General features: G+C 34.0%; 2 protein-coding genes across 12 annotated transcripts; one reads left to right on the top strand and one right to left on the bottom strand.

Annotated features, from left to right (window-relative positions):
* The first annotated feature begins 7,837 nt into the window (after positions 1-7,837).
* Positions 7,838-13,261, top strand: LOC132641474 (pentatricopeptide repeat-containing protein At1g05670, mitochondrial). Of its 10 annotated transcripts, none has more exons than XM_060358485.1 (5): positions 7,838-7,983; positions 8,720-11,160; positions 11,241-11,386; positions 12,374-12,885; positions 12,993-13,261. In XM_060358485.1, the coding sequence occupies exon 2, from the start codon at positions 8,810-8,812 to the stop codon at positions 11,021-11,023; it is 2,214 nt and encodes a 737-aa protein (XP_060214468.1). In that variant the 5' UTR covers positions 7,838-7,983; positions 8,720-8,809; the 3' UTR covers positions 11,024-11,160; positions 11,241-11,386; positions 12,374-12,885; positions 12,993-13,261. The 10 variants fall into 10 exon arrangements, with proteins under 10 accessions (XP_060214468.1, XP_060214469.1, XP_060214466.1 ...); XM_060358486.1 differs by having other exon boundaries at positions 11,296-11,386; positions 11,507-12,885; XM_060358483.1 differs by having other exon boundaries at positions 11,296-11,386.
* Positions 12,365-16,212, bottom strand: LOC132641475 (HIPL1 protein-like). Of its 2 annotated transcripts, none has more exons than XM_060358491.1 (7): positions 16,080-16,212; positions 15,679-15,836; positions 14,182-14,952; positions 13,613-13,829; positions 13,332-13,510; positions 12,978-13,201; positions 12,365-12,889 (listed from the first exon to the last, which is right to left on the bottom strand). In XM_060358491.1, exons 2-7 carry the CDS (start codon positions 15,730-15,732, stop codon positions 12,496-12,498), a joined length of 1,839 nt encoding a protein of 612 aa, XP_060214474.1. In that variant the 5' UTR covers positions 15,733-15,836; positions 16,080-16,212; the 3' UTR covers positions 12,365-12,495. The 2 variants fall into 2 exon arrangements, with proteins under 2 accessions (XP_060214474.1, XP_060214473.1); XM_060358490.1 differs by having other exon boundaries at positions 15,947-16,170.
* Positions 16,213-16,421: the final 209 nt, after the last annotated feature.

Below are 16,421 nucleotides of genomic sequence, written 5' to 3' on the forward strand. Positions count from 1 at the left end.
TCTTATAACTTTTCTTGAACTTGGTAATGCATAAAATAAAAATTCATAGGCCAAGTTGCATCAAAGAGTAGAATGTTCAGGCACCCAAGAGTAGCCTGGTGACTGGTGTGTGATCGATGAAGCGGGTTGAGAATCATGAGGCCTCAATTTTAAATTTCGGCATAGACAAAAATACTAGGTGATTTCTTCACCATTTGTCCAAATTTTGGTGGACAAAGTTATCTAATATATGTACTAATGAGCGGTAATAGATACCTCGTAAAATTAACCGAGGTATCTATTATTATAAAAGAAAGAAGAGCAAAATGTTGAGATGACTTTGACTAATGATGCAATTAGTTGGCTGATTCCCATGTGTTGGATCCCGGGAAATTTTATAGATCATATAAGTACTGTACTTGGAGTCTCCTTCATCCTACTTCTAATTTATGGGTTTTAATGTGTTTTAATTAAGTGCCACCAAATATTGCAAATGTAAAAGGACATCTCTTAGCTTCTGAATTAATGTTTTTATTCTGTTTTTTTTTCTTCTAAGCTAAGACTTGTTTGTAAATGCATGGTGAGAGAAAAGGACCAAAATCATCCATAATGTTTGGGTTTAGATCAAAATCATACATATTCTTTCACATGGTGCACTAATAGTACATTATGTTTGCATAAGTGGTGCACTTTTAGTCACAATCCCAAATAAATTTAACGGAAAAGAACAAAAATGCCCCTGAACTTTTAGAAAAGGTATAAAAATACCCTTTATTCATCTATTTTGCTAAAACTACCCCTCAATTCAACTTTTTGACTCATTTATTCCCCTTGACTAACGGACAACACTAATTTTTTTTTTTAAATAAATAAATTGCACATGACATTTTATTACTGAAAAATTGATTTATTCTTTTAAAAAGAAATCTGAAAAATCGTTATTTGTAGAATAAGGAAAAATAATTTTTCAACATCCATTTCTTTAAAAAAACAAATGTAGTAAGCCTTTTATATATATATATATATATATATATATATATATATAAAAACAGAATTGGATTTTCATTAAAACATGTGGAATTTTTTTAAGTTTGGAAAAAAAAAATTAACGGGTGTAAACCCGATTTTTTTTTTAGAAAATTCAATTTTTAAATCTGAAAAACTGATTGTTTTTTTAAGTAAAATGTGCAAAACTAATACTCCATAATTTTCTTCTAGATTTAAAAAAAGATAGTTTTCTGGTTTTTTTTTTTTAAACACAGTTTTTCCATAAAAAATTTATTTTTTTCAGATTTTTATAAAAATCCAATTTTTCACATTTTGAAAAGAAAAAAAATTAGTGTTGTCCGTCAGTCAAGGTTTTACTCGTTAAAAAAAGTTTTCCAAATTTAAAAAAATTCCAAGGTTTCAGATTTCTTTTTAAAAGAATAAATCAATTTTTCAGTAATAAAATGTCATGTGCAATTTATTTTTAAAATAAAAAATAAAATTAGTGTTGTCCGTTAGTCAAGGGGAATAAATGAGCCAAAAAGTTGAATTGAGGGGTAGTTTTAGCAAAATAGATGAATAAAGGGTATTTTTATACCTTTTCTAAAAGTTCAGGGGCATTTTTGTTCTTTTCCGTTAAATTTATTTGGGATTGTGACTAAAAGTGCACCACTTATGCAAACATAATGTACTATTAGTGCACCATGTGAAAGAATATGTATGATTTTGATCCAAACCCAAACATTATGGATGATTTTGGTCATTTTCTCGCATGGTGATGGAGAAATAGTTTGTAGACTTAACTAAATTTGAGAACTCTAATAATTGGTTTGATTAGTTTAATTATGTCAATGATTATGCTGCCACTCAACAAGAAAAAAGCATCTTTTATCTTTTGTACACAACTTTATTATACTATATCAGTGCTCTTCTTGCCAGCAGTGAGCCACTTAATAATTTCTTTTATGACATTTTTTTAATTTTACTTTTTTAAAAAATTGATATTCTTTTATATTTGGAGACACTTAAATACTATATTAAACATCCGATTTATTCTCGCTAATATACTTTTATAGCTATATAAATGTCATAATATATTTAAAATCACAAAATTTAAAGATGCTTTTGGTATATGCCAAAAGTCGATATGTTTCTTTTTCGGCATAATACATAAACAAGTCCTCAAACTTGGCCTCAGCTAGCAAGTATGCCCTTCAACTTTGGGTGTGCACAAGTAGACACCTCAACTTGTATAAAGTTGACCACGTAAACACAATTAGTGACGTGACACATAAATTTTGGAGGTATCTAGATGATCATTTTGTAAGTTGGAGTGTTCAACTGACAAAGTGGAAGCAAGTCGAGATACCTACTTGTGCACGCTCAAAGTTGGATGGTATACTTGCCTGCTGAAACTAAATTTGAGGGTCTGTTTATGTATCATGCCTTGTTTTTCTCAGATTAAAATCCGTGCCTAATAAAATATCATCATATAAAATAAAATGGAAAGAATATAAAACAGGGGAAGAAAAGAAAAGGGAAGTAAACTTTATCTGCACCCTATTAAATCTATTCCTTGAATGCTTTTTCATTTCAGTGCTTCACAGCCTTCGGCATTTGGAACCTTACCATCCAAAGTATTGAAACCAGAATATAATTGACAAACTCTCAAACAGTTTTATAATTATTTGCATACTAACAAAAACAAAAAAGTCATTTTCAAGAATAAGATCTCATCAAAATTTGGTTATTATCTTGATATGAAGGTGTAATGGCTGGCTAGATATGGGAAACAAGATTTGGAAGTAGAAACAAATCATTGTTTACTGGCCGTTACATTTATCTACAAGGAGGACATACAGTAAACAATGATTTGTTTCTATATTAAAGGTTATACAAGGAGGACATACAGTAAACAATGATTTGTTTCTACATTTGATAATTAGCACAGTAAACATACAGTGTTATACAGCGTTATGCCGTTATCTGCTGAGGGCTATTATTAAAGGTTGTTATAATATTTGTTGTAAATCAACACCACCACCTTTAAATATATCCTTGGCGAACCAATGTGCTAATTATCAAACGAAGGGTACAAATTTGACGATTTGTTGATCTGGGAAATGCGCTTAAAGAAATGAAATTTGTTCTCCACACAGATTTAAGTCATGTAGCTTTATCTAGTACTTCCCATTGTACCAAAAAACCAAAAAAATGTTTGGCTAGTTGCTATTCAGGGCGGCGCTAGCGTAATACTCGGGGGTTCGGCCGAACCAGTAACTTTGGTCTAAATCGTGTATTTGTCTTGAAAAAATCGTTGAATATGTATAAATTGTTAATTTAGAACTCAGTAGCTTAAACGAATTAGAATTCCGAACCCACAAGCTTCGAATCCTGGCTCCGCCTCTGTTGTTGACTTTAATTGTAATGTGAGAAAGCATGTGAAGGCATGTAGGTTTATTAGATTCCACACTACATTCTATTTTTATTTCTGTAGGTGCATGCAGCCTCCCATATGACTTATTTACAATCTTCTCTTCTTCTTCTTCTTCTTCTTCTTCTAGGGATCTCCTTCATATCATAACTTGTGCTTAATTCTATATAGCCATAATCTTTAGAAGATCTCCATTCTTTTTAGTATCTTGAAAACAGTGTACTAAGTACTACATTAACATAAGCTTAGTTTCAATAACAAAGTGTGCTAATATTCTATTTTTTTAATTATCAAATGAGACAGTAAACAAGTTCATAGGAAACCTCAGCACATGAACGGTTCTAAGTTACTCTCTCTCTGGTCCAAAATAAGTGTCATCTTAACAAAAATTACGCCCATGAAGAAATCAATAATGCAGTGGGGAGTTTTACTTAACTACCCCTATTTATTATATATTTGTTGAGAATTTGAGCAATACTAAAGAGGACTACATTTCTAATACTAAGGCATAGTTGGAAACACGTGCTAATTTTTAGCTTGAATTCCTAGGTAACACTTAATTTGGGGCAAAATATTTTGCCAAGATGACTCTTATTTTGGGACTGAGGATGTATGATTTTAGAAGCGCAAAAAAAAAAAAAAGAACAAGAGATTTAGAAAAGGTCGGTGCAAGCTCATGGAACAAGCATATAAGTTGGTGTCATTAATTTCAATAAAACTTCTCTAGCAAACCTTCTATTTAGTATTTAGCTTGGTCTAAGAAAAAACAAGACTTCTACGTGAATATTGTAAGAATATAAATGTTGTTGTCTGGAAGGAAAAATGGCACTACACCCTCCATTCTTAACTAGAAGTCTTGGAACGGAGAATTTGGTGAGAGCTTTCATTCCATTAGTATGCCTATTCAATGCAAACACGAATTAATCTGTGGTTTTAGATACAAGTTTTTGCACGGCTGTGAAATTTGAAAATTAATGTTTGATTATCGTTAAAATCTTTTGAGCGTTGATTATTTATGCTTAAATTTTTTAGTCCAAACACTAATTTAATAATTTATTTTAAAAATCTCAAAACTTCATTATTAGTCCTTTGGAAGTGTTGAAGAAGACAAAGTAGTCTTCTTAATTTGGTATTACTTGGCTAAATTGGTGATTGGGGGTTGTTTGTGTTTGGAGGCTTTGTTTCAAATTTGAAATAATTTGGTGTAGATTTGAATTAGTTTTGATCAAAATTGGAATTGCAAATTCAAAAAACATCTTATCGAACAACATAGACAAATTATGTCAGTAGATTTGTGAAAGTTTTAACAAGATAGGTCAAATGCAGATAAAAAGTTATGCTGCTCCAACATGATTATTTTTGAACAATTGAACAAACACAAAGTCATGTCAATCCGGTAGAATTTGTGAATTATTTATCAAGATTTGGATATATACGAAGACCTACCTGTTTGTCATGAGTTGCATGCAACTATTTTGAAGTGTTTTTTTTTTTTTTTTTTTGGTAGTTTTGAAATCATAAATGTGAATCATATTATACTAAAAGTGGGAAGCTCCTATCTTTAAAGTTAGATTACCATTTTGCCCTTAGTGTAATCTAAAATATGTTATAAAATGTAATAATAAAACATAAAACATGTAATATAATAAATATTAAATATTAATATTATAATTACATGAACCATATCATCATTTATTAAATTTTGAAGTGCCGTTATTATGCTTGGCCAACACTGAATGCTACTTCAGTTATTGAACTTATTGGTTAATCAATAGAAATAATAAAGAATATTACAAGTTTTCCAATAATTATATATCATGGAACCATTACACCTCCTAAACTGAAAAACGTTTGGTTTTCTTCCATTACTATATAATGAATTGTCTTATTATTCATATGCTCACTAATCAATTCATATAAATAAACAGACTTAATAAAGATAACAAAATATAAAATGTAATAAATATCATGTATGGGAAGTTCCATAGTTGAAAGTTGGATTACCATAATACACTTCAAAAGTTAAACGACTTTTTATCCTTCAGGCAAAAATTACTATAGCAACGTTTTTGTACAAAGATGAGACTACACATTCTACTAAAAAACAAAAAGGGCATATTAAAGTAGGCACATTACTATTAGTAATCCTAACTAATGATTATGCAATTAAGTCTCCTTCATACCTATCATTATTATGAGTTCACAAAAATATGGCCAGTTAAACATGAGTGCAAATTAGAAGACAATGGTTACAATCTATCATTGAGTAGAAGTAGTAGGGAATTAGAAAGAGCCAAATTCAAGTTCTTTTTTCACTATATATTTATGGCATTGTATTACATTTCGTTCTACGAAGGCTCAACTAGCTAAATTTGACAGCCATCATATTTTTAGTTAATGAATTAAACTTAACTCTATCCTCCTTAATATACTCTTTAAACAAGTAACGGCCCTCAATTTACAACATCAGTTTAAGAATTAACACCCCTTCACATCCCTGCACCCCCAATTTAAAAGAGGAGTAAGTTCTCTTCCCAAACTAAGAGAACTATTCCTCCAGACTATACCATTTCAAAGATACAAAAGCCAGACCAAATTGGAAAAGCATAAATCACTAGGACTGTTGTTTATTTGTTCAAAAGTTTTCTACTGCTAATTATTTCTGTGTTTTCTTATGTTTATGTCCGATAAAGTTTCGAATTTGTCTAAACATTATTCACAGGGCAAATATAAAATGCTACATGTGGTATCTCTCCTAAGTCTTGGATTGCCGTACATCTCAAAGGAAACCGAAGTGAACTTCTCATGAGTCACAGTCATAACAAACATCAGTACTACTGGTAAACATTGGGCATGCATGAGAAATTGGTAAGCATCGATCGTTTGTGTCATCAAATTTAAAATCTTGTCCATTATGCTTTACAATATTTTCTAACTTCAGCTTACGAGTTGTTACATTTTTAATATGTTTTGATTTCTATTTTATAGCTCAAAGAAATTTCAAAAATATGTACAAATTTTATATTAAAGATTTTGGGATAAACGTGCAACGCACGTTCCGAAGACTAGTTAGAATAAATAAACGTGAGAGGTATTATGAATGAAGTGTAATAAGTAATGGAGGGATAGAAAAGAAGAAGAAAAAAAATAAGTTTAGATGAGGTACAATGAGTGAAAACAACATGACAGTTCGTTAGAGTTTCATGTGAGTTATCCAACATGATAGTCCTATGATTTGTCATGACTTGCCTGCCACTGTTTTAAAATGTATTTTTGTTTTGTTTTGTAGCTTTGATGTAATCATAAAAGAGAAGCAACAATCCAATATGTGATGCGTTGTGAACAATTTAACAAGATGTGTAAATGTATATAACACAAAGTCCAAATCATCGTGATTTCTCATCATGTTTTTTTATTATTATTATTAACAGCAGTAGTAGTAGTATATTATTCTTATGAACAATTGAACAAGCACCAAGTCATGTCAATCTAGGAAAATTTGTGAATAATCGAACAAGATAGGTAGAACAGATATATCAAATCATGTCAATATTTCTTGAACAATTAAACAAAGTGGAATGAATATAGCACAAAATCATACCATTTGAATTGAATTTGTGAACAATTGAACAAGATAAATATAATCAATATAATTCAAAATTATACCACTCTCGTAGAATATTGAAAAATATAGGCAATATTTCACTTGTTAAAGTTAGAAAAAGTGAGAAATGTAGACAGTATTTCACTTGTTAACCTCATATACTTACTGAGCTCGTGCTAAGAGAAGGAGGACAGTATTTTAGTCCAGATCTTTTAAATTAAATTAAAATTATTTTTTGCACAAGCAATAAAACCGAGAATAAAATTTAAATACCAGCACAAAAGTATACCATTTGTGCAAAATCAGTATGTGCGAAAAATGGGAAATAACGTTGCTGCCCCTTATAAAAATAAAATAATTATCCGTGCATGTCCCTGTCACTTTCATGCATCTAAAACTATATATCTGAAATGCATCCAAAATTATAATACCAACATGGTATATAAATTTACTGAGATGTTATCAGGTTCATTTATTCAAAAGATACAATTTTCTCAAAAAACCTCTATGATACCATCATCTTATATACACATACAGTGATGATATCACGGAGTACTGCTTCAATCCTTCAATGAGACACTCTCGGTCCTCCATAATACCACCATGGTACATAAATATACTAAAATGGTACAGTCCTTCCCTTAGCCCACCATGATACCATCATGATATATAAATATACTACGATTGTATCATAGTGGACGAAGAGATACTCAAGTAGATATTTTCGGCCAGTAGGAAGCGAAATTAGTTTAGGAGGGAACATGAACGGGTAAATATTTTATAATTTAGGGGTATTTTGTGTTGTTTTCCCGTATAATTATGCAAATCACCCTAATCTAAGCCCATAAGTTTCTCTATTCGAACATATATCCGGCCCATCAACTTAAAAGAAATGGATTTTCAAGAGGCCCAACAGTTGATTGCCAGACATTTTCAACGACCAGCAGTTTGCTTTCTTCTCCGGCACACACGAAGGCGGGTATGTAAACTCCACTATTTTGTACACAACCCTAATCCCTTTTTTTTTAATTAATTTTTATCGGTAATTTGTGTATTTAACTTAATTCTATAGTTTGTTTGTCTGCTCCTAACTCATAAAGTAAGCTTCATATTTATATGTTCTCAAATTAATTTTCATTTTTACTTGCTCTTCGTTTAGTCAAATTACAGTTGAGAGTATTTTATATTGTAGACTAAGAGAATTACAGTTACTTTAATGTTTTAATTTAGCTGTTTCTGTTCTGGATATTTGTTAGTATTTGGATTGATGAAATGAAGCAATAGCACCATTATCAAAGAGGTTTTTTTTTTTTGATATAATGGTCAAAAACACATGTGAAGTATCACTTTTTCGCGAGTTTCACATCCTAAATATTAGCTGTTCCATTTTCCTACCCGGACTAAAACACACCAAGTTGAGTAGATGGTGATAGTTCAGGTAGGAAAAGGGAACAACGGGTAGTTGGCCCGAGGTATGTTTTAATTAATACCTAGATGGTAATAGTTCTGGTAGGAAAAGGCAGCAATTTTATAGCTGGGGTGTGAAACTCGCGAAAAAGTAGTTGTTCAGGTGTGTTTTGACCATTAACTCTATTTTTTGTCTTAATTCAATTCCTTTTTTTTTTTTTCCCAGATGTTGGATTTGCAGAAAATACTGTTTAAATAAAAAGTTACAAATTTTAATGTTTTATGTGATCATCTTGTTTGTTTTACAGGTGACAAAGAGATGAGGTTTCTATAAATTGATCTTATACATGGAGGAGAGCCATGGCATTTGCTAGCTTTAATGGCTCTCTCAAACAGATATGAGGAGGTGTTCTGGTTTTGTTTCCGTGATAAAGCACACGTCATTCTTTTCCTATTCAACTAATTCTGCAGTCGAAAAGCTTTCTTGTGTTCCTTTAAGTGCTGCGAGACCCTTTCCAGATTATTCGCCTAAAAGACCTTCCATTAGAGACTCTGAACTTGTGCAGCACATATCAACTTCTATTAAGCAACGCTATTCCGAGCACATTCGGCATGTTTTAAAGCCCTTTGAATCAAAAATCAGATCTGATCACATTATTTGGGTTCTCATTACCGTAAAGAACGATTACAAACTGGTTCTAGATTTCTTTGATTGGTGGTGTCAACGGAGGGACCCGTCAATTGAGGTCCGTTGTATTATTGTACATATTGCTGCTGCTCAAAAAGATGCAAGGACAGCACATAGGCTTATTCGTGATTTTTGGGCAAGACCCAGTGTAGATGTGACAGTTTGTTTCTCCCAGTTTGTTGAAAAATTAATATATACTTATAAGGATTGGGGTTCTAATCCATTTGTTTTCGATATTTTCTTCCAAGTACTTGTTGAGTTGGGAACTCTAGATTATGGAAGAAAACTTTTCGATAAAATGTTGCACTATGGCTTAGTTCTATCTGTCTCTTCATGTAACTTATTCCTTTCACGTCTCTCGCATGAGATTGAGGGGCACAAAATGATGCTAAAAGTCTTTAATGAGTTTTCTGAAGTGGGTGTTTGCTGGGATAATGAATCTCATAATATAATGATCCATTCTCTTTGTCGGGTAGGGAAAGTTAAAGAAGCTCATAACTTACTCCTGCAAATGGAGCTGCGGGGCTGTATGCCCGATGTTGTAAGTTACAGCACTGTGATTAATGGATACTGTGCCACTGGACAGCTTGAACCAGTGTTGAAGATTATCCAAGAAATGCAAGTAAAAGGATTGAAGCCAAATGCATTTACTTTTAACAGTATAATTCTTCTTTTGTCTAAGACTGGCAAAGTGCTTGATGCTGAGAAAATCCTGAGGGAGATGACTTCCCAGGGAATTGCTCCAGATAATGTTGTTTACACAACTCTTATAGATGGCTTCTGCAAAACTGGGAACATAAGTGCTGCATACAGACTATTCAATGAGATGCAATGTTTTAACATTAGTCCTGATTTGATAACATATACTGCCCTTATTTCTGGTCTGTGTCAAACTGGAAATATTGCAGAAGCAGATAAGCTTTTGAATGATATGCTTGACTGGGGGTTAGAACCTGACGAGTTCATTTATACAACACTTATTGATGGTTATTGCAAGGCAGGGGAGATAAGGGCAGCCTTTTCTCTTCACAACAAAATGGTTCAGATGCAGTTGGTGCCAAATATTGTGACGTACACTACACTGGTAGATGGGCTCTGTAAACTAGGGGAACTTGATACAGCAAACGAACTTCTCCACGAGATGTGTGGAAAAGGTCTTGAACTGAATATCTACACGTACAACTCACTTGTTAATGGTCTTTGTAAAGCTGGAGATGTAAAGCAAGCGATAAAGTTGATGGAAGATATGGAAGCTGCTGGGATCCATCCTGATGCTTTTACTTATACTACTCTAATGGATGCTTATTGCAAATTTGGAGAGATGGACAAGGCTCATGGACTATTACGTCAAATGTTGCTCAGAGGACTCCAACCCACAATAGTTACATTCAACGTTCTGATGAGTGGCTTTTGTATGTCAGGGATGCTAGAAGAGGGTGATAAATTGTTGAAGTGGATGTTGGAGAAGGGAATAATACCAAACGCTACTACCTACAATTCTCTTATGAAGCAGTATAGCGTGCGAAATGATATGCGTACGACGTCAGAAATTTATAAGGGGATGCTGGGCCAAGGAGTTGTACCAAATGCCAATACCTTTAACATATTGATACGAGGACATTGCAAAGCTAGAAATATGAAAGAGGCTTGGTTTTTGCACAAGGAAATGATCAAGAAGGGATTTACTCCCACATTAGATACTTATCATGCACTCATCAAGGGGTTTTTAAAGAGGAAAAAGTATTCTGAGGCCAAAGAAATGTTTGAAGAAATGAGAAGACATGGTTTATTGGCAGATAAAGAGCTCTACTCCATCTTTACAGATATGAACTATGAACAAGGGAACTTTGATTTGGCACTTGAGCTTTGTGATGAAGCAGTAGAAAAGTGTCTTGCAGACAAGAATGATAACAGGACTACGTGATGGTTCTCATGTTGCTAGTTTTGAAACTAGTGATGGAAAACCAGTTGTCTTGCTCCCCATGATGCTAAGCCTTTTTGTGCTGTCAAGTCAGTTCAAGTTGTTACTCTTTTAAGTCATCAGATAATCTTTTGAAACAGGTGAGTTTATTATACTTGGTAATTGCGTATTTTTACTCACTTCCATTTCTTCAAGGAACTAAAGCTGAGTAAAGTTTTAGATGCATGCTGCAATTTAGCATTTCAGTGCACTTTTGCTCTCTTTGCTTCGCTTAGATTTGTACCATGCGATGCCGTTAGGTGAAAGGAGGACTGATGATCACCTTTAAACAAGCCTGCTTGGATCGGAAAGAAGCACGAAAGCTAGGTAAACAAATGCAAATTCCAGTTTCCTCCGCTAGTATAAAGTGGAAAACAGAACACATTTGACTAGACTTTTTTTTTTCTTCTTTTTCTTATAAGCCTTTATATGAACTTCTTTGATAAGGGTACAGAACTTTAAATGGACTTGCACGTTGTTGTGGTATCCTTTGATTTTGGTGGATTTTGGGCGAGTAGGGGTGGGGTGGGAAGTTCTCTGGTGTCGAGTATGTAAAGCCAGTTCCAAGGCGCAGCATTATTAAACCTATATTCGATGTTCATAGCTGCTGAAGTGCTAGTGATTTGATCTAACTTTCTTCATGAATCTGTTGCTGTGGGCTTGGAGTTCTACTGCAATGAAGTAAACTACAGTATAACACCCAAGATTGCCCATCCGTCTGTGAATTTGGATAAAGATACCAGTAGATTGTGCTTTTCTAAGCTTGTAATAAATGTCAAAAAGCACCTGAAGACTAGGAGAAGATCCATGAAAGGCTATTGTTTTGATATGTGGAATTAGTGGTTCAAGGAGTGCATGATTGTTTAACCTGGTTGAATCTGTTGAAGGGGGTTATATGATATTCAATTGCTATTTCTTGATATGTATGAAATTTTTCAATTAGCTCATACGGTTTGCTAACTATGCCATAGACCTGGTGGTATCAGTTTCAGGAGAACTAAATTGTATTTCATGCAATCAATTTAACTTCCAATTTAAGTCAAAAGCAGTAGTAATCAAATATCTGTTCTGCTCAATTTTTTTTTTCAACCACAATCTCCACTGAAGCTAAGTAAATTCTTTGGCAAGGAAATTGTTGTTGCTTTGAGGTAGCTTTGCTGTTTTATTCTTTTATTAATCTGATGATCTAATTCTTCATCAAATATTAATGTTATGATCTAATTAAAAGGTTGTATGCATTGTATGATATGCTATGCTTCTGTGGTTGAGGTCTCGCGGTATTTAAAATAACAAGGACAATATGTGTGCTTTCAGAGTTGGTCATGGGCTTTATCTTAAGAGTTGCTTTCTCTGTTTGGCGACAAGATACAATTGCTCCAATACAAACTGTAGTTTGTATATTAGTATAATGGTGATCTCATAATCACACTGCATAACTACAAGATGAAGCTAGTCAAAAGCAGCAGACAGTAAAGAACAAGGGCCGTGCAATGATCTGCTTTAGCAATATGGCTATCTGAAGGTGCAGAGGGACTTGGGCCCTCAGCAGTCCTCGCTGTCTCCTTCGAGCAGGTGTAGTTGCAGCGACTTGGACGAACCACTCTGTATACACCGGTGCTTGTTAAAACATAGGGATCCTTCCTGTTATCCTGTCCAAATGAGAATATGTAACCTAAAGCAGGCAATGGACTATTGGGGACTGAGCTGCAGTTGAGAGGGGAATCATGAGCACAACTGAACGGTATGCCTCTTGTTGTAAAGTTCCCACTGTTATACGGTTTTTCTTGAGCTGCCCAAAAGTTCTTAGCATACAAATCTCCATAAAGGTAACTGCCAATGTAACCATACTTCTGTTAAGTTTGGTTTGCAAAATTTGAAGTTGCTTCAATCTTATATTCAAAAGGGTGTTCATATTTACCTTCCATATATGCAGGGATCAGTCTTGGAGCGATAAACATAGCCACCTGATATGGCTGCAGATCCGACCTCTTTATTTACTTCAGAATGGCTGTATCCTAACACTGGGAAGATGGGATCCACAAAATCATCAGCTGAAGCATTTTTAAAGCGGAAAGGACCTTCATACATGTTCCATCCATAATTTCCCCCTTTCGTGATGATGTCAACTTCTTCATAATGATCCTGCATGATTCAATGATTGTCAGAAACTCGGGAACAACATACAAGTCAGCATGTTACGGAGGTCCGTTGAAAAAGATCTTATCAAACAGAGACGTGATAGCTCTCAACAAGAGTAAGATTGTCTTTGAACCTGGCCAACATCCGCACAGATGAAGTAAGAAGGCCTTTCTGAATCGAAGCTACAGCGCCAAGGGTCTCTCAGTCCTAGCGCCCAAATTTCAGGCTGCAAATCTTTGTCTTGTGAATAAGGATTATCTCGAGGAACTGAATAGTTACCCCAGTGTCCAAGGTCTAATATTTCTTCTTGACCTGATGAAAAAATCACCTACTGTTCATGATATAACTCAAATGCAAGCAAGGCAATTTGCCTTGTAGTTTGTGTCAATTATTGTAAAAAAGCAAAGTGCTCACTTGGTATGTTATCAATATCAACCCTCATAATTTTTCCAAGCAAGGACTTCTTATTTTGAGCAAAATTGAGAGAGTCACCCTTGCTTCCACCATCTCCCATCATAAGGTAGAGATATCCATCTTCAGGGCCAAAGAGAATCTGTCCTCCATGATTAGCTGTAAATGGAAGTCCCATGGTAAATATTCTCCTCACTTCTGATGATTTCGCCTTCTCCGCCTGCAGGGTGTATGAAATATCAATTAAACGTGACAAACAAATATACAGTGCTTGCAATGAAACCTTTATATGGAGTTGGAGAAAGTTCTAATCCGATACATAATTGTTTTCACTCCCCTCAAAGTTTTAAGGTCCATCTTGTCAAAGGCATAATTAAGTAAATAGTTTAAGATTTTAGATGAGATAGTAGCACAATTCAACATGGTATCAGAGCATGTCGAGGTCAAGAGATCAAGTCTCACTGCCATGGCCAACACGTGAGGAGTATTGTTAATGATATAATTTAAGTAAATAAAATCTAATAATTGTTTATCCAGCTGCTGTTTAAGAACACAATAGAGTGAAAACCAACCATTGATGGACTTGGTGCAGTCCCATTAGCACTGAACTCTGCAACGACAGTATGGTATTGGCATGGCTGCTTATTATCCTCTGGGTTTATCTTAGAAGGGTCACAACCAACATCTGAATTACAAGCACATCTTCCAGCACAACTAGGGGACTTAGACTTGTCACAGTTAAATGATGCAAAAAACCTTCCATTCTTGGCAAAGTTTGGATGGAAAGCCATTCCCATCATCCCAAATCTTGCATCTAAATAAACCTGATCTGTCAAATCAGCAAATGGGCTTGATTCATCAAGTTCCATTGCTTCTCCTGAGTCTTGATCAAGTATAGTTGCTAACCAAATTTTTCCAGCCTGATTGGAGAAGAATGCTCGGTTCGATCCATCGGGATGAGGGACCATGTTAAGGTAAGCTCCATCCGCAATCTTCTCAAAACACATGCCATTGGGAGGCTGCAAAGTTTCATTTTTCTTGAGTGGAACTTGTTCTCCATTGAAACAAAATGAATCTTTATCTGAGTTTCCACCAAATGCTTGACAGAAATCGGTTTTCGATTGCCAAAAGTCTGTTAGCAAGGAGGAGTTTGAGTTTTTGGTCCCTCCTGCTTTGGATTGCAAGGATGGTGCAAAAGGAGAATTTGCTATTGGTATGTTTTGGCAAGAATCCCAAACAGATGAACAAAAGCTAGCTGATGTAGCAGTTGAATTGCAAAGGACAGGAACTGGTCTTGGCCCTGATTTCACCTTAAACAACTCTGCTGAGAACTGATCACATGTCTGCAGAAAACGAAAAAACAAAAAAAAAGGCAAATCTTTTGGATTAGTTTTAAAATAGAATTACCTTGGAATTAACCAAGTCTTGCAGAAACTTAAGAACAACAACAAAGTTTGTCCAATAGATGTTGAAACCATTCTGATGTAAGTTGTAAAAAGCCATGTTCTTTCTTCAAGAATTTGGGAAAAAGAACAAATAAAGCTAGCCCCAATAAGAAAAATTAAAGGAGACCTTTTAAATGCTGCAACTTCAATTTCCACTAACATGTATGAGAATGAAAGTAGGAAACTTAAGATCAGCTTTAAAATAGAACTACCTTGGAATTAACCAAGTCCTGCAAAAACTTAGAAGAAGAGCAGAGTCTTTTGATCAGATGTTGAAACTATTTCCTATTTGAGTTGTCAAGAGTCATATTCTTACTTCAAGAATTTGACCAGAGTAGCAAATTAAGCTAATCCCATTAAGAAAAAAATTAAAGTAGATTACTTTTGAAATGCTCCAACTTCAATTTCCACAAACATGTTTGAAAATGACATTAGGAAGAGCAAAGTCTGTTCATCAGATGTTGAAACTATTCTGATGAAAGTATCCAAAATTTATATTCTTTCTTCAAGAATTTGACAAAAAAAGAAAATGAAGCTAACTCCATCAAGAAAAATTAAAAGAGAACTTTTAAAATGCTCCATCAATTTCCATAAACATTCTTGAAATGAAATCAGGAAACTTACTGAGCAGATTATTGACTTGACAGCAGAACTACATGCAGTGTCAGATATATTCATACCCTCAAAAATCTTCTTTAATTGCGCATCTTTGGAAGAGTCACAACACACTTTTCCATTATATGGACAAAAAGCCAAAGGCTTTTTTGGAATAGCAGGTGCTCCTACATATATACAATGAATAATCAGCAAAAGAAAACAAAAATTCCTATAAAAATGACACTTTGATAGAGATTGAACTACCCTCATCATAAAGATTCTTGAAAAAACTTACTCAAATCTGTGCATAAAGGGAGTGAATAAGATGGAGAGATGAAGTTATACAGAAGAAGACAAATTAATGAGAACAGCATATTAAGGTGTTTATTCATTTTGGGAAAGATGAAGCAGAGAGGACAAGAACAAACATGCAGCAGCAAATCTGGATTTTACTTCCTTCTTGTGCTTATCATGATGATGGAGATACTTGAAGTAGCACTACATATATAAAAAAATTATATATAAATGAATAGATAATGGAAAGAGATAAGTAAACATTTCCTACCATATTCTATAGAAAAAGTTCCATTAATAATATGAGTTTTAACTTCGCAATGATATAGGGGGATTCAATGTAGAAAGTTTACGAGTTTCTACGGTGATTTCAAGTTAACGTATATAATAACGATTGTGTTCACAGTTGAACATTCAGTAAGTTTCTTAATGCATATATAGAATTGAGGTAAAAGCTATTAAGTTCTCGTGAACCG

This window comes from Lycium barbarum, chromosome 5 (assembly GCF_019175385.1).
Source record: "Lycium barbarum isolate Lr01 chromosome 5, ASM1917538v2, whole genome shotgun sequence".
NCBI lineage: Eukaryota > Viridiplantae > Streptophyta > Magnoliopsida > Solanales > Solanaceae > Lycium > Lycium barbarum.

Bases quoted from the DNA above. Each gene is read 5' to 3' on its own strand.
- LOC132641474 (XM_060358480.1), top strand. From the start codon at position 8,810: ATGAGGAGGTGTTCTGGTTTTGTTTCCGTGATAAAGCACACGTCATTC.
- LOC132641475 (XM_060358490.1), bottom strand. From the start codon at position 16,043: ATGAATAAACACCTTAATATGCTGTTCTCATTAATTTGTCTTCTTCTG. The intron at 14,953-15,678 runs GTAAGTTTCCTG...CGTTTTCTGCAG, and splicing joins TCAAGTCAATAATCTGCTCA to ACATGTGATCAGTTCTCAGC. The intron at 12,890-12,977 runs GTAAATATGAAC...TTACATTGGCAG, and splicing joins GATCCCTGCATATATGGAAG to TTACCTTTATGGAGATTTGT.